General features: G+C 37.7%; 1 protein-coding gene across 3 annotated transcripts in view; it reads left to right on the top strand.

Annotated features, from left to right (window-relative positions):
- FHIT (fragile histidine triad diadenosine triphosphatase) overlaps window positions 1-27,609 on the top strand; it is a 661,182-nt gene that overhangs the window by 222,870 nt on the left and 410,703 nt on the right. For all 3 annotated transcript variants that reach the window (XM_080382945.1, XM_080382944.1, XM_080382946.1), the window contains one exon: window positions 7,366-7,487. In XM_080382945.1, the coding sequence (XP_080239071.1) occupies window positions 7,388-7,487 (100 nt within the window). In that variant the 5' untranslated portion in view covers window positions 7,366-7,387. The remainder of the gene's footprint in view (window positions 1-7,365; window positions 7,488-27,609) is intronic.

Genomic DNA, 27,609 nt, shown 5'->3' with positions numbered 1-27,609 from the left:
TAGGCTATGGCTGTCAAAGATACTTGAGCACCTTTTCTAGTTTTGTAATTCTTCTTGGCTTTTTCAGTACAGAAATAGCAGTAGTATGCGATAATTTGGCTCACTGAGAGGGAGAGGGATTTTTTTTTTTAATTAGAGGCCATTTTCTGAAACTGGAAGAACTCAAAATAAGTAGTTAAATCTTGTACAAGGGTGGGAGGGGAGAATGCTGGGAGATAAAGTGGCTCTAGGGACAAAGGCCTAGTAGAAAAACTGAGTGATTTTAGAATAAAATTATTTCTTATACTTTGATCAAAATGGAAAATCCTGGCTGCTAGGAACAAGGACATTCATTGCTATGTGCTTGAGTTAAATAAGTAATATCCTGAATTGTGTAGATTTCATCCTCACAAAGTGGCAGTGATGGGAAGGAATGAGTGAAAAATAATAAAGCATGAAGAGAGGGGAGATGGCATGCGGGGCAGTTCTTCATTGTACCATCACTTCTTGAATATGGTGCAGAATTCAGCTAAGTAGAAATATCACTTTCCACATAATCAAACCTTTTAGAGGGAAAAATGCCAAATGTGCATTTAAGGATACAGTTTTGTAGGATAGAGAGCAGCTTAGAAAATGTGATTGAAAAATCTGAACTTGGCCATAAATGTCATTTCCTGGCGAGTTACTTTGTTCCCTTAACTACAATGCGTGACACAAGTTGTCTTACCTTGCTAATAAATAAATATGCTGATAAAATTAAAAAAAAAATCTTTTTTTTTGTAAGATGTTAAAAAGATCAGCTAACTTGTTTTCATTTTGCCATATAAATTTTCACAGTTTTTACAGTGACAATTGAGTAGCAGAACCATAAGTGTCAAAATCAATGAACGGGTGACGTTAATATGGTAAAATGACAAACTAAAATGTAAGAATACTCCTCATAATGTTTCTAAAATATTCATTTATATTAGGGCAGAGAGATAATGGTATTGTAATTGTTTTTCTTGAACATACACATTTTAAGTTAGCAGCCCATTTTGCATTGTCTTGTGTTAGCCCCTTTACTATTGGATTTGTCGCTTTCCTAGAACAGTGCTCACGTGATTGCTCAGCAAAAGTCTTGAGCTTGGTTCCCAGCGGGTGGTGATCTCAACACCTTGTCATTAAGACAAGTAATGGCATGATAAAGAGGCATGTTGGAGTACCAGCACCATCTCAATTAAGCATCCAGTGGGGAGATCTATGGAGGCAGGAAGACAGCCTTTATAGTGCCATCACTCCTTACAGTCAGTACAGAAAAAGTAGTTCCCAACAGTATTCCAGGCTATTGGTCTCTGACTCTAGAGATGACATGTAACAACCAGACACCTACTCTGATGTCCTAGGGACCTGTTTTTAGGTGATCTTAATCTTCTCTTCAGAGTTCTCCCTGTGTATTTGGCACCAATGATTCTACAGCTTACATTATTTAAAAAATGAAGCACAGAACAAAACCCCTAGCCCCCAAACCCAAATAAACTTGGAGAATTGAGAACTGTGTTTCAATTTCTTCTCAAAAACACATTAAATGTATAAGTAGTAATTATAAAGGCTAGGCAAATGCAATGTGCCCAGTTTTGAAATTTTACAAAACTGTAAAAATATGTGAAAATATTTCAGCGTATCTCAACATTTTTCTTAATTTTAACACTCTTATTTTTCAGGGTATAATGTAGAATGCCAGTGTAATATTTTTTTTCTAGCACAGGTTATACAAATTTGAGATCTGTTCTGGCTGTAAAATTAGTGTACTTGCTGTGTTAGCCTTTAATACTATATTCCTACCTACAACTGCAAGAACACAGCTTGAAGGAAATTTAATTAGGAAAATGAGGCAGATGAAATAGGCAATGTAATGTATATGTGCAATACGAAGAAGAGTAAATACACTTTTCATCTGAATAGTCAGAATAGCAACTGTGTTAAACTGGGCTGAAATTTTACCAGAAATGGATTTCTTTCATTTTCTGACATTAGTATGTAATTGTTCTCCTTATTACTGGGGATTAGAAAGACTACTATCATTAAAGAAGAAGCATCTTTCACCAATTATATTTAGTTTCCGTTTTAGGTGGCAATGAACTCCTCTTTATGTGAAAAATGGAAATCCCTGGAGGCACAGACTTAGTGAGGCGATTTCCCCAATCAGCTGGGAAAAATTGTGCGAACGCTATTTGCATCTTATGACCTGCATGCATGCATCTCTACTGTATTGGTTTCTGCTTGTTTACAGGCCATTCAAGCAATAAGCAGGTAGTATTCATAGGACTAAAAACTTGCTCTGCTGGTAGCAGTTTCCTGCCTCGCTGCACTCTGGAATATTCCAGCCTCGCTGCAGTGTGTTGCTGCACAGACACAGATTTTTCAGCTGTACCCATTACTCATTTCCCTAATATATTTTTTAGCATTTGTATTGGTTCTGAGCACAGATGATCATGCTTTTCAGAAAAACACAGAGGATCACAAGGGCAGAAAACAGCTTAAGTAATATATAATAGATCATGAATAAATGTTTAAGAAAAAAAAAAATTCCCATAATCCCTTTTCAGAATTTGAGAGAACAGCACTGGAAACCCTGCAATATTACATAGCACAACCAATACAGCTGACACAATTGTTTGAAACACATGCTGTACTTAGTCCGAGTCAAGAGATAGTAATACATTATTCAGATATATTATTGTATAGGAAGCAAATAGAAAAGGTTATAATGTATTAATTAATCCTATGCATGAGATCTAAAAATGTTCTAATAATTCTGGGTCAACCAAGTTGGGCTGTAACCTGATTCTTCAAACTGTTGCTTGGTGAGGTGTGAGGCCACTGATTTTACTTTACTGAACCTTTCTGGACTTTTTTTAACAAGATGGCAGTGAAATAAGAAGCATGTGGTAGGTGTATTATGAATACATAGATTCTGTGGTGCACAGAATCTGTGTATGGATCCATTTAGCATTTGCTGAAAATGTATTTCTAGTTGTTTTTGAAGCATTGAAGATATTCATTGTAGTAGGTTTGCATGGAAAGGTTTTAGTAGCGGGAAGGCTACAGGAATGGCTTCTGTGAGAAGCTGCTGGAAGCTTCCCCCATGTCCCACAGAGCCAGCACCAGCCGGCTCCAAGACGGACCCGCCGCTGGCCAAGGCCGAGCCCATCAGCGACGGTGGTAGCACCTCTGGGATAACGTATCTAAGAAGAGGGAAAAAACCTGCGCAACAGCAATTGCGGCTGGGGAGAGCAGCGAGAATATGTGAGAGCAACAGCTCTGCAGGCACCAAAGGCCAGTGCGGGAGGAGGAGGCAGGAGGGGCTCCAGGCGCCAGAGCAGAGATTCCCCGGCAGCCCGTGGTGAAGCCCACGGTGAGGCAGGCTGTGCCCCCAGCCCAGGGAGGTCCAGGGGGAGCAGATCCCCACCTGCAGCCCGGGGAGGGCCCCGGAGCAGGGGGATGCCCGAAGGAGGCTGTGAGCCGCGGGCAGCCCGCGCTGGAGCAGGGTTGTGGCAGGGCTTGTGCCCCCGCGGGGACCCCCGCTGGAGCCGGCTGTGCCGGAGGGACCCCCGCTGGAGCAGGGGCAGAGGGTGAGGACCCTGTCCCTGAGGAGGGGGGAGCAGCAGAGACAGAGTGTGATGGACTGACCCCAGCCCCGTTCCCTGCACCCCTGCGCCGCTGGGGAGGAGGAGGGAGAGAAAACCGGGGGTGAAGTTAAGCCCAGGAAGAAGGGAGGGGTGGGAGGAAGGTGTGTTTAGGTTTTGCTTTTTAGTTCTCGTTATCCTACTGTGATTTAAATGGTAATAGACTAAATTAACTTTTCCCCAGGTTGAGTCTGTTTTGCCGGTGACGGTAATTGCTGAGTGATCTCCCTGTCCTTGTCTCGACCCTCGAGCCTTTCGTTCTATCTTCTCTCCCCTGTCCAGCTGAGGAGGGGAGTGATGGAGCGGCTTGGGGGGGCACCTGGCATCAGGCAGGGTCAGCCCACCCTATCCATCCATCAATACTGGAGAGCAATGATGACCTAAACTCTGTGGCTAATAATGTTGCACGTGTTTATCTTGGCAAATGTTTAATGTATTTATACAGGATGTCAACTCAACTGACTTTTTTTTTTTTTTTTTAAATCTGTCTTGAGGTATGAAAAAGCGTGTATGGCATTCTTCTGATAGAGCCATCAGATATGTATTTTTCCCAATAGGGTTAATTTTAACATAAATTATGTGATGAAATTATGGTCAGTAGCTGGTAGGGTCTAGATGATGGTGAATATTCTCAAGAGACACTTCTTATTTACGGTGTTTCTGTGGATTGCAGACATATTCTCTTTAGGTTCATTGGAGGTTACACTAACAGTCTATGATTATATAGGGATCTGTAGAGTCGTGGTCTTGATTTCCAGTTGTGAATAAGGTTCTTGGGCTGAGGGAATTCTCCCACTTCCTTGCCTGCCACAGGTTATCTGCTGGAGCAGTACCTACCAGCTATAGTGCTGTGCTCAACTTCAGGTAAACTCAAATGTCACTTTTGGAGTTTGGGTTCCATTCCATCATTCTGGTTCATTTTAACCACTGCTTCATGGCACTAGCTCTTCCCATTTTGAGATATTGAAAACTTTCTCATGAATTTAACATCTTTTGTTTGCAGATGTTGAATTGAGCTGTTAAGGCCAGATTAGTAGTCTGCCATTAAATCTAAATAGGAATCCAAATTCTGAGCATTAAAAGGGGAGAGAGAAACAAATTTTTATCATATGGATAGTAGGATATTGGGTAGGATAGCAGGATATTTAGATATATAGTATAATATTTAGGATATGTAAATATTTAAGTCAGAAGAAAAGATCTTCATATTGGATTTCTTGTTCAAATAAAAATGTGGTAATAATAAGCTTACGAACTCTCCAGTATGGCCCCTTTCTGTCACAAATCTACTGCTTGCAGTGGTGTTTTGACTAAGCAAAACTTTTACCTCAGGGGATGCCCTTGCCCTTAACATGAAGCCTTTAACACAGCTTTAACCTTGGATCTTGTAATTATCAATATTTGTTCCATTCTGCAACTAATTTTGCAACATACACTTTAGAGTGGGATTTGGTTATTTTTAACAGTGAGTTTCAGAGTCCCCATTAATCTGATAAAGACCCATAGGAGATCCTAGTAATTTTAGATAGATAATTAGAATAAAAAAACATCAGCTCATCAATTTTCAGCTTTCCTGGCGTCTAAGTTGTTGAAGCATGGGACCCAGGCCTTATTTCCAATGTGATCAACCTTATCCTGCTGTGGTTTATTGTTTTTTGCTTATGGTGGCAAACAGCACTTGGTGATTATCAAAATCTCAGGTTCTCTGCCACCTGAAATTGAATTTCAAAGCATCAGATTTTAAAATCGGCATCTGTTATTTTGAAGCCTTGTTTCTGTGTTTAAGTCTGTTCTGTGTCTCTAGACAGTGCTTTGAGTTATTGGTAGCCTGGAAGACAGAAGAAGAAATGATCATTAGTACTTTTGTTTCTGTCCAGTGTATTGCTACATGCAATGGCAACCGCGGTGGTACGTTTGATTTTCCAGCTACCGGAGCAGCTAGCTTACAGTTTCATCACTGGATGGTAGTCCTGGCTACTTAACGTGTTCCGCTCCTTTATCAGAAACACTTCATTGCAAAGAGACCCATGTCTCTCTATGGTATCATGTAGAACCATTCTTGTATGTTTTAATCAGAATGAGAAACCCCTACAGGGGGTGTTGCTGATGGACTGCTTAAGAGAAATGAGGAAGATTGGTTGAAGTTTGTAATAGTTATTTTTTTCAGACATCAGCAGAAGACAGCAGGTGTTTCCTCTAGTAAATGATTCTTCTAGTAGCTAAAGAGACTTGATTTTTGTATGTTGTTGCTTTTCAGGTTTAATGTATGTTAAGGGACACATCTTCTCAGACATCTAATCTTCTGTTGACTTTATGGGAAAGAATAATTGTATAATCTTTTCAGATCTTTGAATCAGGGATGGTTAATATCTCCCCTCTTCTATGGTCTGTTCAAGCATTTCCTTTCATCTGTGATTTTCAAAAATAAAACAAGACATGGTGTCTGCTTAGAGAATGGTTATTGCTTGAATATGTCATCTGACTGGTTACTATATCTTATACTAATTTTATACATGGTTTTCTGGTAGAAAACCTGGCTAGATGCATCTGCTATCCTTAATCTAATTTAGTTAAGTTCTTCTGTGGAATCAGATTGCTAAAATGCCAGAACGAACTTCCAATGAACAAGCACTTCTCAGACACTTTCAAAGTGTGTGCACTTAGAGGGCGTTGTTATATGTATGCCCTTTTATTGGAGCAGATACAAGGAGTGGGTCCTTAAATATGATAAATCTTTTAGAATAAGAACAAAGTTTGTGTCTTACCGAACACAGTAGGCTTGCAAGAAAAGAACTGCCGCAAAAGATCCTCCATGACTTTAACAGTATCTTTCCTCAGCTGAAGCAAATTATAAAACTGTATTTTCTGATTATAGTCACTTTGTTTAAGTGAGGTAGTGTTAGTGTAATGCTTTCGATGTGTCTGAAGTATTGTCACATGAAATCTTTGTTACTTCATCTTTTACCCTGCAGTACCTTGGATATTTCTGATTGATTAAATACTTTAAATACTCTAGGGCTTAAAGACCTAAAATAGACACTGTTAGGATTGTGCCTTAGCTACTTAAGAAGGATTTTTATTCTCATCAGGACGATTGAAAACTTCAGTGAATGAAAGTGGAAATCTTTGGCTTTCTTTCTGTAAGAGAAAATGTTGCACACAACTATTGATTGTCTTCACATTTCAGTTGCTCGAACTAGAAAGCATGCATGGAAAATGAGTAAATGTACTTTCCTTAATTTGTCAGTATTTCTTCAGTTGAGGTATTTAGGGAGGGATTGATTTAGAAAATGTGCCTTCTTTATTTTGTAAGTCCTGTGGGCATTGATTTGCATTGTGGCAAAGGGCATGTGGAATACTGTTCGTGCTTCTCCAAGAACATATGACCCAAATGTATACAATGCAGAACAAATGAAAATGAGAGGGAGAAGTGACATCCTCTGTATAGAATTTTGTAGCCCTGCCAAAATGATGAGAAAAGGGTTTAAGAAATTATACTTAAGAGTTTTTCTTTGGAAAGAAAGCCTTTTCCACCACGCCTTCAAAGATGTGATACTTGTAGGAAAGCCTTGCCAACCCTTCCAAAACACCCAATGCCCTGGTGAGCCCAGGAGATGCTCTCTTTCAGAAGCTGCCTAAAACAATTTGGCTGTCTTATTCCTGTTGTTTGGAAAGGCAAAGTGAGTCCCTTAATTATCTTAACTATTGTCTTTTTCAGACCCTGAAGATTAACATTTATCATGCTGAGATTTGGGCAGCACCTCATTAAGCCCTCTGTGGTCTTCCTGAAGACTGAGCTCTCCTTTGCTCTGGTGAACCGCAAGCCGGTGGTCCCAGGACGTATCCTTCCAAGCAGCGCCTTGATGATGGGTGCCGGCGCTCTGGGGAAAACGGCAGAAGCTCGGTGCGCTTTGAAGGCCAGGTAGGATGGTGTGTGGGTTTATTCTGAAACCAGGCAGTGGAACGTAATACGCTTGATCGGTGTTGCAGAATTGCCGAAAATGGTTGCTTAGCAACTGTGACCTCAGAGGTGAATTTCTATTGACCTTTTCATCACAGAAGATGTATAAACAACCAGGTGCTACTAAAAGCATTTTAAAGTGTATCTGAGAAAGTACTGTTTAAATTTCATATTATGCTAAATAGCACATCCTGCTTCCTTTTTAATAATGTCACTTATTTTTAGATGTGGTAACTTCTTTACAGCAGATTTTCGAATTCTCCTAACTAAAGGTACACAATTTGGCAAATGGCAGCACAATCCTGTATAGACTCATAGAAACCTTTAGTTTGGAAAAGACCTTTAAGGTCATCGAGTCCAACCGTTAATGAAGACTGTTATGAAGACTCTTATTTTTTGGGGACAGATTGATTAATTTAGGTAGGAATAGATTAAATAAACCATCTGTATAGTGTGCACATTTTCTCAGGAAAAAATGAAGCCTCATGTTGCAAGTAAAGTTCTCATTAGAAACTGTATAGGAACTTGATTCTGCAAGCTCCTAAATGTACCTATTTAGTGTATTTTGTAGTGTGGCATGTTATTTTCCAGTCAAAACTTTGCTGCTGTGTAACTTGTGCTGATTTCAGTGGCTGGAGGTGGAATTCTTCAGAAATACTCAAGGCTGAACATTTCCATTGAGGTCCATGGTAAAATTTTAGTAGGGAGTCAGTTAGGCAATGGCTGAATGTATTTTGGGAAAAGAAGAGTCATCTGAAGCTTATTAGAAGCTTTCTTGTTCTTCTGTATTTTTATGTTTTCTTTCATAATTTAATGTGTAATTTATAATTTGTAAGTTTTAATATATTTTGTTAGACCCGTAAATGTGTTTTGTCTAAAACATGAGACCTTTCTCTTCTCCTGCCACTTCTGTAGATTATAGTTGTTTGATACAGAATCAATATAGAACTTCTCTCTACACCTGCTTTGAATGGTGTCTGTACCACTAGTCAGACCTGTTGGTTATAAGGTCTACGCATCTTTATGCATTTATAGAAACTTTAAAATATTGCTATCTTACCAATATATTGTAGTGAATTAAGTGAACAGTTCTTCTCAACTTCATGTTTCTGAAGTATCTGATGTAAATCAATGTCATTTACAGATTTGTCCTAAAAAAACCCCCAACATTTTCAAAGCTTTCTAAAGATGGTATCACATCAGTGACTCTAAGATGCAGAGCCTGTAAACACCTGAGCAGAATGTTGGTATACGCATTGTCCAGATCAGAGAGTAAATAAAATGTTATCTGTACTGTGTGTGGAAGTTTGAAGAAAAAAAAAAAGTTAATGATTTTTTTTTAATTAATCAGTTAAGCGAACAATTGAATCTGTTGTTAAAAATAAGAGTTATTTCAGATGAAAGATCCTTGTTTTAAAGTTTTGTGAGCACCTGGCAATGACAATTTAAGGAGCCTATAAAACTTAATTATTACAAGCTTCTTTCCTTCTTAAATAATTAAAGATTATAAACTCTAGTTGTACAGCTATTGCTGTTTGGCAGATAATTTTTTTTGCTCAGGTTTAGCTTTGTTATCCCATAATGAGTATTGCAGCATATTTTATAGTGTCACATTGTTTTAATAGCTCATGTGTTGTAATATATGATGTAGTCTTTGTTTCTCCATTGAGTAACTGTTCAGGTAATAAAACCCCAACCCTTTCCCTTTCTCATTGCAATAAGAAAAAATTAGAAAAGATCTTGATGCAAAGGCTACAATACAGTGTGTAAAATAGAGCAATTTGCAGTTATAAGCCTTTAAAACGTCTGTATAATGCAGCATTCATCTTGAGACCTGGCAGTAACAAGTGTATTTTCTTTGTTTTATTGCAATAATTTTATCTGCCTCATCATTGGCACACTTGTGACATCCCTTTTCATTTCTTTATTCAAGTAGAAAATAAAATTTTAATGTGTGTGAATTAGAGAGACAAAGGAAATCAGTTTGAAAGCCAGCTCACTCCAGGTGGTGGCTTTAATTAACTGGTAAGGTTGAAATTCCATCTTGAAACAGAACGTAGGATTGGAACTGTGAATTTGCTTTAATAGTTTTAAAATAAGGCTATACTCTGGAAAAAAATCAGTCAAAATTGTCTTGTGGAGTTCAGTGTTTGTGATTTGAGCAATGCCAAAGCATGCTTGTTCAGCTAACACATTACAAAGTTTTGTTTTGTTTATCTCCAGCTGCCAATCCCATGCATTCAGCTTGACACTTGAAAGTCAAACTGTGCTAATAGTAACTAAAAGCAGGAATAGGAATAACATGCTATTCATGGTAAGGGAAGAGTTCCCCCATTCCTGGCGAGAGCTGCCTCATTTGCCTCAGCATTAGACTTCTGTCTAATGAGTGTGTGTTAGTTCATGGATACAGGAACTTGTTTGTAATGAGATTCCTTTGAGCAGTTTTTGCAGATTCTTGAACAGGAAGCAACTTGGTTCTCACTATTGAGTAGGGGATAGCTGGCATTAAACTGGAATCTCTGCTGTGTAAGCAAAAATACATGCATGTGTTTGACAACAGTAGCAAACTTGTTCACCTCTTTTGGCACTACCAAATGGAAGGGGACAGGTACACGTGGTCAGGGTGCAGGATTAGTGCGTGTTCCCCTCAGGACATCCAGTCCCTTTGCTGTCACCTAACAGGGAAATGGTTAAAGGCTCAGAGATGTCTGACCAGAGTCTGTCTGAAGACATCAAGTCACTCAACAGAATGAGGAATGCATACCTGCCCTGTTCTTGCATGTAGGTCAAAGGAGAAGACTGGGGCTTGCCTGCCCCTTTCCACTTGTCTTTCTTAGAGTGGCCAGGCACGTGATATTTGAGACAGTCTTGATTAATGATATATTGGATGTTGGGGTGTGTTTTTACATTCATTTTCTCTTTTGTACAGAAATGGTATGATTTTGTTTTATTAATGCCTGTGAACTGTTATGGAGCCAAGAGTCTAGGTGGGAATACTGCATGCAGTGCACATCTTAGCAGTCAGCGTGGGAGTGAGGAGGAAGTGAGCTGGTTATTCTGTAAGCTTGCTGGGATTTGTACACTTATGCAGGTACTAATAACATTTTCTATGAAAAGCAGAGTCCGTGTGTCCTCTAAGTTCTTTTACCTTGCTGCTTTGCAAAGAGTGATTGTGAAAGAAGTCATTTGTGGCTCCCTTGAACAGCTATGTAGCTGTTTCAGAGGAGATAGCTATTCACTAGCTGGAATAGTGCAGGGAGGGATGTATTTGTAGTCAGCAAATGCATTGTTTCTGTCACACAAAAGGCACAAGATAAACTGTATCATCTCATGTAACCAGCATGAGCTAAGCTTCTACTTGTTTTCCTACTTATTTCATTCTGAGCCTTGCTGCTTCCATAGTTCAGAGCAGAACTGTTGTGTCTTTTAAAGAAAATCCATCTGCTCTTTGACATGGACTTTTTGCTCTTTAATACGGTAGAAAATACCTTGTGAATGACCTACTTTATTGTTGTTTTCCTCACCGTATGCCGTAACTTTACATGGCTTTGCTCATTTCTTCAATAAGCATGAACTTTCATTAACACCGCCTTTCTCATTGCATTGTGCAGGATACTTGCTTTCATCTTGTGTTAAAGATGAAAAATTAATTTGAACATTAGTAGAATCCATTTGGGGACTATGACTTTTTATTATAAATACAATTATTCATTTTTTATGTCCATATTTTTTTTTTCAGTAGACAAGGTATTGATCTTTAGATTTGTCTTCAGGATGCCAGAAGAAGAAGAACTAGCACAAAAGGAACACGGCATTTGTAAATTGATTGAATGCAATATGTAATGATAGAGACAAACATCAGATCTATGGCAATACTATATTATACAAAGCATTTTTCTACAGTTTATTGAACTGGTTATTAAAAAGAACAGGCTTTCCAGCTGGGAACAATGAGCTGAGGGTTATCAGGACCAAACAATTTTATAGAAATTTGTGGTGAACAGTTTGGCTCCTTCAGTATGTGCACATATATGTGTGTATCATAAATTAGAATAAACATTTGACAATAACTTTTCATCTGGGATTGATTATGAAAAGCTTTTTCCAATTAAAAAAGTAAAACCAAAACAAAAAAACAACTCCCCCCAAAGGCACTGTTTAACTGTTGTATACTGAATTTTGCTGGACTGTGTGGTATTGCTATTTCCACAGAGATCTAGTGTTTCTCACCAGAAAGTACTCTGGTTGTGGGGAACAGACCATATATAAAAAGTCAAAGCATGGGATATTTTCTGGCAACTTCATCACTATATGAGGTTAATGGTCATAATTTGTTGCCAAGACAGCGTACTGTACTGTGAGTTACTGCAGCTTGTTCCTTTTATTAATGAGTAGAGAAAACATTAGTTGAACCAGATGCTCCTTCAAAGACTTGATAACACCCTATGCTGCCATGTAATTGTTCTGGATCTGTTGCATGGGTGGGATGGGATCCAGGGTCAGGCAATATAAGAATAGCATCTGCTTTGCTATACAATTTGTCTGTTTGTGAGCTTCCCTGTCATATGCTGTCAGAATTGCTGTATTACTTGAGACTGACATATTCTGTATTGTCACAAATGTTGTGACAATGCTTTTCTTAAAAGATTTGCAGTTAAAAAGAAATAATCCTTTTGATTAGTACTGTTTATTAATATATTTAAAAAAAATTAATTTAGTTAAAAGTCCTGACAAAATTTCCATTGAAGATAGCACACTGGCTCTAGAAACAACAGTAGTATTCTCTTACAAGTTTGGTTGGAAATCATGTGGTTTAGTATGTATATGAAATTCTAATTCTTCATAAAGTTGCAGAGCTGCTTTTTATTGTGATTTAGGTATTTTGTACATTGCACATTTATCACATCTGTATTTATGCTATATAATTATGAATTTTATAGTTTTTAGCCTAAACAAGTGTTAATATTTGCCATAAAACTAGGATTTAGAAAATAAAATTCAGTTATATTGCAGAATATGTAAATTTTCATTTACATATCGCAATAATGTACACTGCATTGTTACAACTTCACATTATACATATCAAACCCTGTGGGAAAGTACTCTTCAGCGCTTATTACAGAAGCTTTGTATGCCTTACTATTATTATTAGTTTGCTTTAGTGCAATGCTAAGGAGCAGTCATGCTTCTTTTAGCTCTTTATCAAAGAGCTAAAAATAAGGGGGTTTGGTAAAGACTCTGTAAGCTAAATATGATGCTAGAGATAGCCAGGGTGTCACGTGGAGACAGAAAATGTTTGTTACCCTGTGGAGTGAACTACTTTACATGATTTTCCCAAAATGTGTAGTTAAGTCTAGAAGACAGTACTAGGAAGAGGATAAAGTACCTTTTCTGGTGTAGAAAATACCTCCTGAATGGAAGAACAAATGTAAATGATGGATCTTTTGTGAAAATGTGGGGGAAGTATAGACTTTATTTCTTTATCAGGAATGCTAACAGATTCAGACTTACTTTCTATATTGTCAGTGTTTGCCAAATTCTTTGTGAGATACCAGTCTGAAGCTGTTGACCATCAGTGGAAGGTCCCAAGTTTGTTGTTTTTTTTCCCCTCAAATCCCAAATAAAGCTGTTCCATAACTTTTCCCTTTATGATCAGTCCTCGTCCCTCATCTACTTGCACAAATGAGAGTAAGAAAACCAGTTCCTGTGCTTAATAATTTTTCGCTAAATGAAACTATATTGTGTAGAGGGTAAGGAGTGGGACTGGACCTTGGCAGCAGCCAGCGAGTAGATCAGCTTCACTTCTCAAGCTACCTTCTGGGAAAAAGGGTTCTCCTCAAACAACCCAAAGAATGACTGCTCTGCTCTGTGTATGCAAACCACTTGAATTTAGTGGTGATAGAGAGGCCAGTTAATTATCTCAGAGCTGCAGTCATTTTGTTTGCGGTCTACAAACAAAGGCATGGTGGTTGACTCGCATTAAGAAATGCTGCTTCTGAAGATAATAGATTCAGGGCTCTGTGCACAAAAGCTTGTCTGTCTCCCTTATTTGTGGGGGTGAAGTTCAACGGTATGATTTGGTCTGATAAAAATTCTCTTCATTACTTCTTCTGATCTTGTCTGACTTGAAAGGTACTCACTGTTGAAGGAGAATGTACTTCACCATAAGGATTTATTTATTCTGTTTGCATTGTTACTGTTGCGTTAAATATAACGGAGTTGATGAAAATCCCATTCTAAATGCTTTGTGCCAGTTTTTCAAATGGAAATAAAAAAAAATAAAGTAATGAAATCACAACTATTTTTTGCTGAATTGCAAATGGAGTAAGTTACCAACTAAATTACTCATTTGCATGCATTCCAGTTAGTGATAAGAATTTCTCAGATTGTAGCACAACCTACACTGGAAGAGATATTAAAAAGCTGTAGCAGTAGCTCCTAGGCTGGAGCTTGGTGCATCTTACCAAAGGTCATGGAGGGATGAGCAGTGTCTTAGTGATGTGTTCAACTGACCTTCAAACCTAGCTGTATGGATAGTAATGAGATCTCTGAAAAATAAGCTCGTAAACTGTGTGTCATAATGGGTTCGATCTGTGCAATTAAATTTCTTGGCTACTTTGCTAACACGTGCTGAAATGCGGCTAAAAAATTCTAATTCCATTGTCATCTAATCCTTTTTATTCACCTGTTTGTCATCATCGTTATTTGGAACTTATAAATGACTTAAAGAAAACCATATTATGCATGAACCTCTCCACTGCTTTGTGTGTTTCAGGGGCACTCACGGTACAATTTTGAAGGTGTGCTACTCATGTATGTCCTCTAAAAGTGGAACTGCTTGTCCTCACAAGCTCCAGGGACACGCAGAAGAAATTTTGAAACCTAGTCCATGAGTCCCTTCATTGTGGGGGGTTAAGTACATTCTGCATACTTACACTGTGCCCATAAAGTAAAGAACACTGTGGAAAGCCTGTTCCTGTCATCATGAAAAAATGTAAACCATCTAAATTTTAGATCAGTTGACTGATGATGGCTATAGAAGATCAAATTTCACAGAGACTGCCTACTGTCTTCCCAAAGTTGTGATTTTTATTTTTATGACATAATTGTTGAGACCCTATTTTGTATGAAAGCAGCTGATTTTTTGATGGTTGAAAATACTTGATTAAATTTACATTCATATTTCACTGAGTGTTAGGTTAGTTACAGCCTCCCATTTTGTCATTTTTACCTTCATTAACAACTTGCAAAGCATGTTAGCATTTTCACATTGACTTAAAGCTATAGTTTTATAGTAACTGACTTAAGTGAATTTACTTTGAGGTTCCTCTCACTGGAGTGACAGAGATATCTGGGAAAAAAGTTTACCCATTCTTATTTCAGCATAGCAAGAGACCTGGCTAAATGTTTAGTGAAAAAGCCTCATCCTAAGGAGCTGGAAGAAGTCAAGTTTAGAAGACAGGGGCAAAGCTGTGTAGAAGGAAGTAAAATTAAAAGGTAGCAAACTTCTGTATGAAAAGTGGCAGGGAAACTGAGGTAGGTTTCAGAAAAAGTAAAATGTTTCCTTTGAGATGTAACACAATAATTGGCATTCTTGGTTATAAAACTGTGAAGTCCTGTTCATAAGTAATGAATATTTCTGGTCCAGGAGATGTTTTCTAGTCTAGTACAGAGCAAATTTGTAATTGGTGTGGTTATGGAGCGAACCTGTAATTTTATCCTTTTCATCACACCAGGAAACCCAAACAAACTCAACAGCCATAAATGGACAATAGATAACAGATACAAAGGAGGTGATTGCTGCTGTTGCTGTTTTTCCACTATAGAAAATGTAAGTGCTTGCATCAATAGCAGATAGCCATGTGCTTTGCATTCAGGTACCAACTACCACGAGCTTTCTAAAAGAAAGGAATAAAAAGATATTTTTTTTTTCCTCGGTACATAACTGGATTTAAATTCAGCTTTTTTCACTCTTGTTTTAAGTAGTTTCTGGGTAATGAAGGGGGTGACAGTTACAAGCCATTCTCGTTACAGTTTGTGCATGCCTGGGACCTTTTGTCCTCAACAGAGCCATCAGAATGTGGTATGCAGCACACACACAGTTAACTGAGTCTGGGCAAGGTATTGCATGGATTGCTCTTATGGCAGAATATAATTAAAAGAGATGATTGGAATACATGGTTATTCATAATAGATGTCACACAATTACCATAAGTAATGCAATACATCCAAAATCTCCATTTGTAATGAAAATAGATTTGCTGGAAAGTCAATTGGAATTTTCATTTATTGCTTATTGTTTCTAGCATATTGGAATATTTTGTGCTACTCAGTGTAATACAACTATGTGTTTTCTTCAAGTACATAGTTTTGAGAGGCATCTGATACTAATGTCCTTCTGCAGCTCCTGAGAGGAGATGTAGAGATACAATGTTAAACTGTCATCTCATCTATTTGCTGTGAAGAGCCCAATATGTAGCATTTTTCTTGTGAAACATACCGTAATATTCCCTGGTGTACCATAATTATAATCTAATGAAGATATTTCATAATTTCAGAAGTAATCATCATCATATATTTAAAGGACTTGTGTTGTGGTTTAACACCAGCTGACAGCTAAGCCACCACTCACTCATTTCCCCAGTGTGATGCAGGGGAGAATGGGAAGGGTAAAAGTGAGAAAACTCATGGACTGAAGATAAAGACAGTTTAATAGGCAAAACAAAAGCCATGTGAACAAGCAAAGCGAAATGAAGAATTTATTAGCTGCTTCCCATGGGCAGACAAGTGTTCAGCCATCCCCAGGAAAACAGGGCTTTGTTATGTGCAGTGGTTACTTGGGAAGACAAATGCTGTAACTCCAAATGTGTGGGCCCCTCTCCTCCTTCTTCCCCAGCTTTACATGCTGAGCATGACGCCATATGGTGTGGGACATCCCTTGGGTCAGCTGTCCCGGCTGTGTCCCCTCCCGACCCCTTGTGCCCCCCCAGCCTCCTCGCTGCTGGGGGGGTGAGGAGCAGAGAAGCCCTTGGCGCTCTGTAAGCGCTGCCCAGCAGTAACGAAAACATCGGTGTGTTACCAACGCTGCGTCCAGCGCAAATCAAATCCAATCGAGCTGTATACTAGCTACTATGAAGAAAATTAACTCTGTCCCAGGCAAAATCATTGCAATCTCCAACAGTGAAGAAGGGAAAAAAGGGCATGCCATGTAAATGAAAAATAGGCAGGAATGCTCGCTAAACATATAGAAATGAAGGAATAGTGTGCTGTGGTGTGCCTTCCTCATACCTTCACCAGGGCATAAATAATGCCATAGGCTAATCTATTCAGACTACCTGGTGCAGGTGTCAGTCCTTTGAGAGGAAATCCAATTTACTCTGTTCTCCCAGTAAGTGCAGACACAGAGGTCTGAAGAGAGTCCAGTCACCAATACAGATTTATTAGGAGGCAGCTTAAGGAAAACTGTTCACAAAAGGAATATTTTGAAAACAATTGCTTTATTCTGAAGCAGTACTAGACTTCTGGATACACATGCAAAATAACTGAGTTATGAGATGCAAGGCCCTGACTCTGTTGAGCTTTATCCCTTCTTTTATCTGTTGTTTTTTAGAGTTCTTCCCCTTCTTCTTTTCCTCCTCTCCACTCCCGTAGCAGTTAACTCATGCCCAGTGGTGTGCTTTCCTTCACTGCCTGCTCAAGGAGGTAGCACATACAGTATCTCCCACTTTGCTGCATGCTCAAGGCTGCTTGCTTGTGCTCCTTCAATTGTTTAGGAGATGTTTGCTAATTGGGTAAATTATGTATTAATAATTTGTCTTGTGTAAAGTTATAGATGAACATAGTAGACAATGGAGGCTTTGTTGTAAAATGATGCTAGAGTAGGAAATGAATGCATAATTCAGTGATACAGGTGTTTTCACTTTATCTCTCATACAGTATCTAGATTTCTAAGGTTGCACATGTGTGTAGTCTGCTGTTCATTTTCTAATATATTTTGCTTTTTGATGTTCCTTGTAACCTGTGACTTCTACTGTTTCTGATCAAAACAGCAGAAGTCTTAGAGTGAGCTCTTGAGCAGATGTTCATGTTGTACAGTAAAAGTTGAGAATTCCCCTACTGATACTCTTTAGTTTAACATCATATTGTATGCAGATGAGTGACCTCTCTACAGAAGCTGCTTAAGAGCAGTTAGTTTTAGTTCAGGATTTATTATCTTTATCAGTTAATAATTGGAAATGCATTGAGATGACCTCATTGCTCCTTGTTTCATAGAATTAGAAATTGTGTGTGACAAGTATGAGTTTGAATAGGTGAATCTGGAAATTCTGCTTTTTAGCGCAGTCTGGTCTGATGAACATGTAGCCAAATACAAGGTTTTGCTCTGATGTGTACGTAAAAATGCAACTATTTATGAATGTATTTTGAACATGTGTCATTGTGTGCTTCTTTAGTTCTTTGTCTGCCTCTCCCAGGTAGAATTTGCCTGGTTGCAGGGAAAGAATATATGGCACAGATTATATATTTATATCATGTCATAGAAATTAACATTGTCAGAATTCAGGCATTGCAGTTGAATCACTATAAGTGCACATTTCAGCAACACTTTCTTAGGCTCAGTTTTATCAATCTCATCTGGTATTTAGCTCACATTGCTCATTCATACTCTGAGGATAAAGTTTAGCCAAAATATTGTAATGATATAGTTGAGCAAATAAATGGCATTCCAAGTCAAGAAGAAACCCAGACCTCAGTTGTGAAAACAGTGCATTTCTGTTGATGCTATTGAATTCAAAATCATGTGTGATATGGGGAGCAAGATGAAGAAGGGAAAAGCAGAGAAAGGGGAGAGAGAAGTAGATTTATGTTTGCCATCTTAATTTTGCCCTTTCAGGTGCATCTGGGTGCTGTTTGTATACGGTTACACAGCTGCTTCTTCGGCACACGTCTTTTTTCTTCATGTTTGGTGGTGGTGGTGAATAAGCTCATGAAGTGTCTTGATTTCAGAATCTTTAAGAGCTCAAAATGTAGTGAGACTTGTGATAACATTACAAGAATATAAAAGAAGTTGTCAGAATGATTTTGCCAGAGGAAGCTGAAAAATGACTTGATCATATGTCTGTATATAGGAACAATTTTTCCAGCAATATATGAAAGTCTTAGCCTAGCAAAGGCATTAATAGGAGATGTAGCCATACATTTAAAGCTAGAGATACATGAACCATAAGCAGTGATTTTTATTTTATTTTTTAAGTATTGAGAGTAATTCAGTGACTGAAAGAAACTGCTGGAATTGAGGTGCATTTATTATTATTTGGTACTTTGAAATCAAGATTGGACTTCTCTTTAAGGTTAATAAGATGCTATTATCTTCATGGAGGAATGATAATGATGGAATCTGTTAGCTGGAGGGTATCAGAATAATTTATCTCTTTCTCACTGGCTGAATGACATGGACTGTTCATGGGACAACAATGAGCTGTGACATTTTTTTTCCATTCTCAAGTCTTCAAAATGAAATCTCATCTTCCTTACAAGAAAGATTGATATAAGAAGGAAGGAAAAGATTTGCGTTAGGAACTGAAGTCAAGATATTTGGATAACCTTTCACAGAGGAGGTGGGTCTTACCTTTGAAGGGATATCATTTAACTTTGAAATCAGTAGTAGAGAATTACAAACAAAACAGCTTTATTGACCTGCAACTTGAAATTCCTGCCAGGAGCTTGGAAGGGAACATAAAGTTGTGTTGTTAACTGTCTATTAATAGCTAATTTAGAATTTGTTACACATCTGCCTAATTTGTGTATTATTGGTTGTATTTCTTTACGCCTACACACCTAATATAACTTCTGTGAGCTGTATCCAGTGTGTAGCAAAATTGAATTAATTTGAACTGTATCTGAAATAAAGATCAACGTTTTGGGATTTTAATTTTGCCTATTCATGAGGACATAGCAGGATACCTCTGCCAAGCATTACCTATCTGTTGAATGTCTGGGTACAAGGACCACCCAGCAATGTTGAAAACAGCCTGAAACTTCCTTGTTAGAGCCAAATGCCTTGTGTCTCAATGTTCTATTGACATTTTTGGCAGAAGGTCCACCTATCGTGTTTGCAAAATGAAATTACATGGTATGCCCCCATGTCTGCCCCCAATTACTTTAACTCCAGGTAGTGCAAATGAAAGACAAAATGAAAGCAAACTTTTTAACATACTAAATTTTGCATAGCCCTATTGTGGTGGAGGGAAATTATGTCAGGAGCAAGAACTTTATAAGCACTTTGGAATAAGTTCAATGTATTTTTCAATGACTCTCCTTAAAAAAAATTAGTGAGAGACTTCAGACATGGCTGCTTATATGGAATTGCAGAGGAACTTGTAGAGTATTGTGAGAATGTTTGTTGTTTAGGGTATTCTCTTTCTGCAGTCATTTTGAATGAATGTAAAACATAGAATTGCCACCCTTCTTAGGTAGTAGGAAGACTTTAGAAAAAAAAAAAAAAAAGGCAAAAAAAGTCACCTAATTGGTATCCAGTCATGTGGAAGGATGCTAATGACATCTCTGCTCAATTAACGTTTCCTTACTATGACCCTATCAATATTAATAAAGTAAGTTATACTTGCTGATCTTTCAAAAAAAAAAACCTGAATCTGACCTGGAGAACATTCATCACAAAAATATTGTGGAGTTGTATAACCCTATTTTTATCTTACTCTGAAAACTGTGATGTTAATGGAACACTGCTGACTCAGCATGATATTTCGGTGATGTTATTTTAGCTTAGCAAACAGTGAAAGTCTCACTTTTTTCTCTCCAGTTCCTTAACAAAATAAAATGCAATGCATTTAATATTGATTATGACTTGCTTATAAATACCATATGGTACTGAATCATTTTTTTAAATGTGGAGAAACATGCTTCTTACATGAAAGTTAGGCATTAGCTGAAAGGAACCGGTGCAATCAGATGTTTGCAGAAAGCAAAACCAAGAAACAGCTTACAATAGCTTTTATGTATTCAGTTGAAAGAGAAAAATTGGAGAGAATTTTGAATTGAACTGAACTGCTTTCCTTAATGTTTATAACATCTGGCTTGGTTTTTATCACGTGGCTCAACTAGTAATCTATGCTTGATTTTTACACCATTAAAAGTTGGAAGAAATATTTTAGTTCAGTTACAGTCGTTAATAATAATGGAGTTGGTGCAGATCTTATTCAGACTGGAGCACCATAGGAAAAAAAAAATAGGACTGTGCATGTTAGAAAGCATATCAGGCTCAGGTTAGCCTCTGAAGATGGGAATAATGCATGGAAATAATGAATTTTATTTAGGGAGTGAGGGGCTGTAGCACTGTGTGCAGATATGTATTTCTATGCTGTGCTCCTTCACTTGCATGTAAAGGTCTCTTCTGATGATTTTTTAATAACATTTGTTACTACTTTATATATAAATCTTAAACATTTTTGATCCAATTTGAAGCTGAGGGGGCACAAGAAGTCAAGTTGAGATTTTTTTTTCCTGTGTGTGTGAATGGTACACCTAATCCAAACCTCTAGTAAGGGTCTAGGTCAGGCTTTATTCATCCTTAAACAAGAAAAACCTGATCCATTTATATGGCGCTCACAGCAGTATTGTTTGTTTTAGTCTAACTCTGGTATGTAGTGTGGATTCTTTATTCTAGTTGATGACTGTATGTTTTTCAACAGTCATCACTCTCTTAGAAGCCCACGGATGTATCTGCTCATTCGTGTGTTTACAGTGCTTGCAGAGTAGAGGATAGTCTGTAAACCTGACTAGAAATGCAAGGGGGTTTAATACTCCTAAATTAAATAACAGGATGCATAATGATGAGTATTTTGATGTGAAATTGATGAGTCTGACACTGCTAAATGAAAGAGAAAAAAAATAGTATTTCAACCAACCAGTAGAAATACAAGGGGCTATTCTGTGCAATGGTTGGATTGCTGTTGTGCCTATATATATTCCAAAAAGTACAGCTTTTGAGATGTTCCTTTAATTCTCTCAGCATTTGGAGGGTGGGGTCAGGGGAAGGGCAGCGATGTGCGGTCCAGCTTTGAGTGTGTTCTTATATCCTCCTTAACCTTTAACTGACACATTGGTGGTACCTGAATGAATCTAACTTTGTACCTCAGCTAAAGTGTTGTCCATAGGGGATCATTTTATATTGCCTACAAGGTATCAGAGTAAAGAAGATAATGTGATTTGATGATTGTGTTTTGTCATGATTGAAAAGGCACAGAGCGATGCTCACTTTGTCTTTTTACATAATGAAAACCGAATCAGAATTGTCATCTGATCTGTCAGAGGATTCGGCAGCAATAACTGTCTTCCGTCTCATTACTTCCCCTTCCCTTTTGAAACTTTTTAATCTTTGCAAGAAAAATTGGGAAGTGTTATAGATCTCAAGTGTTTGTTGTGCCCATTTACTTACTTATGCACAACTAAAGGGTACATACTTCTAAAATCTCTTCACTGAAATGGTGATTTTGTGAGGAGATGAAATGATTCTCATTTGTCATAGAGACCTCCTATGTTCTTTATCACTGCAGATCTGAGGAGAAAAATAATGATTTACCTAATGTAATTATGTCTTTAATTCATATGGTGGCTTAAAATGGTCAAGTTTTTTTAAGCCATTTATGGTTGATGGTTTAGATTTTAAAAGCCATTGCTGAGATTATGATAAGTGACTCCAGTGATGATTGTTTCCACTTGCGGGTGTGGGGAGGGCAGTTTCTTTAACTTAAAAACCATCAGTATTTGTCCCTTTGTAAGCAAGATGTGTATTCTTATTCCTTATGCTGTACCAGTTGGTCAGTAGTCACAGACTGTTGTCCATTTCTACCCCCAAAGTAGGTAGCTTAACAGTAATATATTCTTAATCCAAAGGAATTTGAGAATATTTTATAGTTGGAATCCAGATATTTGGGATTAGGAACATATGGCATGTGAAAACATGTATTTAAAAGTGCTTCATTTAAAATCCAGTAGATTAAAAAAAAAAAAAAAAATGCCAGTATGAATACTGGACAGAAAAGGAAAAAAAACAATGTGTTATGTGTTTTGTTTTTCTCATGAGAGACAGTGCGTGTTTGACTGTCCTACTGTTCTATGGCTGAGAAGGTTCCCATGGGTTCCTTAGTATTGAGTGCACTGAAAGCCAGCAGACTCATAGAAACCTAATGTTATTCCAAATCCTGAATCTAATTTTTGTTCATTGTCAGTTGAGCTGCTGCACTCTGCAAAGCCTCTGCTGTCAGAGACACAGAATTCTGAGTATCTGTTTAAGAAGGTCCTCTGTGACTTCCTAATTATATTTCATGACAGTCCTGCTTTGTTGAGTATAATAATGAAATGGAAAACTTTCAAAATTAATTTTAATATAAACCTATAATATACACAACACAGTGATAAACCTTGAAAAACTGCCATTCACACTAATTAAATATCATTACCTTTGCTTACTACTACATTGTCTGTATTTTGTTTGTTAAGTAAAGGGAAGCAGAAGTGTGCTGCATATACTGAAAGCAATTCAGTTTGCCCAATTAGCAAAGTTTAAGATTGATTTCAGAGGCACATTTTATCTTAGGGTTTTATTTGTTTTGTGCCTTTTGATGTAAAAATGGTAGCCTTAAAATGTTTTCCCTTTTTATGTTGTTGAGACTTAATTTAACTCTAAAACTTTCTATGCAGATTCAGTTGAAATTTGTTTTAAATAGCCATGCCATAGAAAAAGAAAAAGGCAGTCATCATCTTTCCATTATGCTCCTTGGAATTAGTGATGCTAGGCACACTGAATACGGAGGATGTAACATTGGGTGCTGTTTTCTTTTAGTGCCTTGAATCTGCTCTGTTAGAAACTGATGCCCAGGCCTGGCCTTCGCCGCTGTGCAGTATTTGGTAATGGGGATGTGATGGTGCATTTGGCACTGACAAAAGGAAGTAAAAAAGTAATTAATTGGACTTGACTCTGCAGATGACAATGCAGTTCAGCTCACTTCAGAATATAAAAATACCCCACATGATGGACGTTTGGAATTAGTTTCTAAATAGCTTGAAAATGTCTTTTGCTGGAGCTGTAGAAACACTAAGGAATAACTCCAAAACTGGAAGGCTGTTATTGCTTATTTCCCTGTTCCCTCCAATACCTTTTGGCATCTATGAGAGATTCAGTACAGTGAAAGAACAGGTAATCTGAAGGAAAGAATATTTTTTCCCAGTTCTTCAGAAAACAAAGATAGATAGCTTAGTGAAAGGAAGATAATTAAACTTAAACTCTTTAGATTATCTAGGTCTATAAGATGGCAGTTATTAACCCAGTTAATGTCTGAGTTTGTTCTCCAAAACTGTATTGATTTGGTTGTTTCAACTATATTTCTGTAAATTAGCGGTGCCAACATACATGCTTTGCCCTATAAGTGAGGCTAAGCTAATATGCAATACAGAGAAGGAAACCCTATTATTTATTCAGGTCAAGTTCAAGAGAATTCTTAAAATTTTGCTAAACTAGTAATTCAAATAAAATATTTAAGAATAAGTAAGCATTAATTGCTTTTTTGAACTGAACTTCCAAATCTGTTTTCCACCTATGAAGTCATCAAACTTAGACTGTGAATTCACAATGACATGTTCTAGGGGGAGGAAGGGGATATGCTTTTTTCCTGTAGTGTTTTGTTGCTTCTTCAGTTTCATAACTGAGTTGATTTTGATTGTTTAAAGTTACCTTGCCCATCAGCGGTTCAAGCTAGATAAAGAACTCTGCTCTCATGAAACCCCACCTGCAGTACTGTGTTCAGCTCTGGGTCCCCTACTTAAGATGGTCATGGACCTGTTGGAGCAAGTCCAGAGGAGGCCATGAAGATGATCAGAGGGCTGGAGCACTTATTCTGTGAAGACAGGCTGAGAGAGTTGGGGTTGTTCAGCCTGGAGAAGAGAAGGCTCCAGGGAGACCTTATAGCAGTCTGCCAGTGCCTAAAGGGGAGCTAAAGAAAGCTGGAGGGACTTTTTAGAAGGGCGTGTAGTGATAGGACATGGGATAATGGCTTCAAGCTGTAAGAGGATATATTTAGACTAGATATTGGGAAGAAATGCTTTACCGTGAGGGCAGTGAGGCACTGAAAGAGGTTTCCCAGAGAAATTATGGATACCTCATCCCTGGAAGCATTCAAGGCCAGGTTGAATGGGGCTTTGAGCAGCCTGGTCTGGTGGAAGGTGTCCCTGCCGGTGGCAGGGGGTTGGAAGTAGATGATCTTTAAGGTCCCTTCTGACCCAAACTGTTCTATGACATGGTATGTTTTAACTGAAGAACACACATAGCATCTGGTGAAATCTAATTAATTTACTTCTTTTCCTGTACATAAAATACTGTAATGAATTAAAGAGAATCTGATAAAAAGGTTGGCTTGGTCTATTAATATTAGACCCAAAGATTCACTTAGGAAGCAGCCAATTTGTAGCTAAGAAGAAAGTTGCATTTTTATAAGGCTTTTGTAAGCTGGTAAACTACATTAATCTAACAAAGGTCTTGTCCCTACTTGGATTCTTTGTGGATTTTAAACATATTTTTCCTTGTATTAATCTTTCCACTTCTCTGCCTATTGTGTGTGTCTCATTTAGAAGATTGTGGTTGAGTGAAGATGCTCAGTACAATCACAAAGGCTATGATCTCTTTAAAAGTCTACTTAAATCAATACATAGCTTCTGATGGCTACTTAATGACTGCCTTAGAATCCCTTATTATTTTTCTTTTTCTTGTCAAGGAAAATGGTTTTGATGGGAGGGGAAAAATAAGAAACTGTATTTATGCGAAATAAGTCTTTTAGATTGCTGGCCATAGGTAGCTAGTTAGTAAATATTTACACTGATAACCTGGGGTGACCGTAATGTTTTTTGAATATCTATTAATAAAATAGTACTCTTTTAATGTCACAGTTGAATGTGCTTCTTTCTTCTTTCTTATGATGGTTATGATCCACTACAACAGGTTTTGCATTGTGTTGAGATATACTTTAAATGGTGGCTTTGAAGAAGAAAATATTGCTGACAACAAAATTTCTCTTCTTTTTTCCTGCCTGTTTTCTTACATAAATAATTTATCTTCATCTTGTGTATGGATAGCTCTAGTCAATAATCAGTTTCTTATATCATTATGACCCTGTATTTGAACCCTTCATAGGAACACTGAGAAGTAACCCATAGTAATGCAGTAGAAAATATGATAACTTTCTTAGGCTGTGAAGGAACATTGTGTTTAGGTGTATCAAGTAAACTCATTTGTACATCAGGATTTGATAGAGCTAAAAAAATATTGTTTGAAGTTTCAATGTATTTCATTGTCATGAATGAATATTCAAAATCGTGAGCCTTCTTTTAAATGGAGATGCATCACATAGACTCTAAAATCTAAATGATATGTGCTAGTTTCATTTGGAAGTATAATTAAGGTGTATAATGTCATTTAACTGTTTAATGAACTCTGCATAATGTAATGGAATACAAATATTTGACCTTCCTGACAGTGACTGATGGATTGAAGTTGCACAGCATGATATCATTAGAATGTCAAATAATATCATTATTCATGATTATCAGGAATTATTCAGGTGAAATGGCAAATGTAATGGAAAGCTATTATTTGTGTGTGGGCCGCAGATTGACTTTCTTTGTCAGTGCCAGTCTCTTGATGATACAGGGGGAAGATACTCAGATTTATTGAGCTACAAAGAATTAATGTTATAGGTTAAACAAATGTCAATAATATCAGAAAAGTATTTTCAGTAGGTCAGGTCATGTATTAAGTCTCTAAGAGTAACTACTAGTGATAGTTTTTACTTCTACTTTTACTTCTGCTAAATATTGAAAGCATCTTAGGTTACAGACTGTTTGCAGCATAAGAATATATATCACTAATCATAATTTTCTGAGTGATTTTCTGATTAGTAGAAAGAAAACATATCATACAGACTGTTTGCAGTAGAAGTTACATTTGACTCTCTATTCTCAGAAGCCTAAATGCAGAGTCCAGGCTTTTGTTCCAAGAAGTCGTTGGTTAGAATTTAAACTAAAATCACAACTAGGTATTTTTCCTTCACTAAAATCCACAGCAAATTGATGGCCTAGGTCAGGAACTACCATAGACTTTCAAACAGGCCATCCAGACACCTAAAGCTGAGCACACACTTATGCAGTTTGTTGAATTATGGCCTATAGAAATAAATGATGAGTAACCTGCATTGATTTGGATAATTAAGATCTTACACCGGAGACATGAATGAGCTGTGAAAATGTATTTTGCCTATCAGGACAAAAACTGTAATAATGTTTTATGACATGCTTTCTGCTAGGTCTGAGTCATACCAAATGATAATTTTGAGGTCCTGACCTGCAGATACCAGCCACATTGTTCTTGCCAGTAGGAGGTGGCACACTTAAGAAGGGCCTGAAGGATCAGCTGCTATGTTCACAGTGAAAACAGGATGAATCTGCAAATTATTTGACTGACTGCACAGGACAGCTAATTTTCTCAGAATTCCTGGAGTCGCCATAGGATTTGTAGGGGTCAGTAATGTGTATTTGGTATACAAATAGGCTTTTATCAGTAAGAGGTAGCCTGTAGATAGGCCAGTGCCTGCAGCATGGTATGGCCAAGGACAGAACAAACACATGGTGAACAGGAAAGCTGTGCAGTGAGTGGTGCATGCCGTGCTGCAGGATCACACACCACTATATTTTTATATTAAGATGGGGTTGTACCTTGGTTTTGGGTTGTATGGTAGGTGTTCATAGCTTTAGTAAGGGATAGGTGTCCCTGCTCACTTCCTAGCACCGTTACTTCTATGCTTTGAAGCTTTAAAAAAGCCATGATGGACCATGGTAGACGGCCAAGACTAACAACCCTCCTAATTCCTATAGACACTTAGCTAAACGCATGCCATCTGAAGATACCCAAACTACTGTCTTGGTGAAGTACTCTTACAG

Source organism: Falco punctatus (assembly GCF_963210335.1).
Source record: "Falco punctatus genome assembly, chromosome: 4".
In the NCBI taxonomy this organism is placed as follows: domain Eukaryota; kingdom Metazoa; phylum Chordata; class Aves; order Falconiformes; family Falconidae; genus Falco; species Falco punctatus.
The sequence above is the reverse complement of the archived record's forward strand: the minus strand, read 5'-3'. Positions and strand labels throughout refer to the sequence as shown.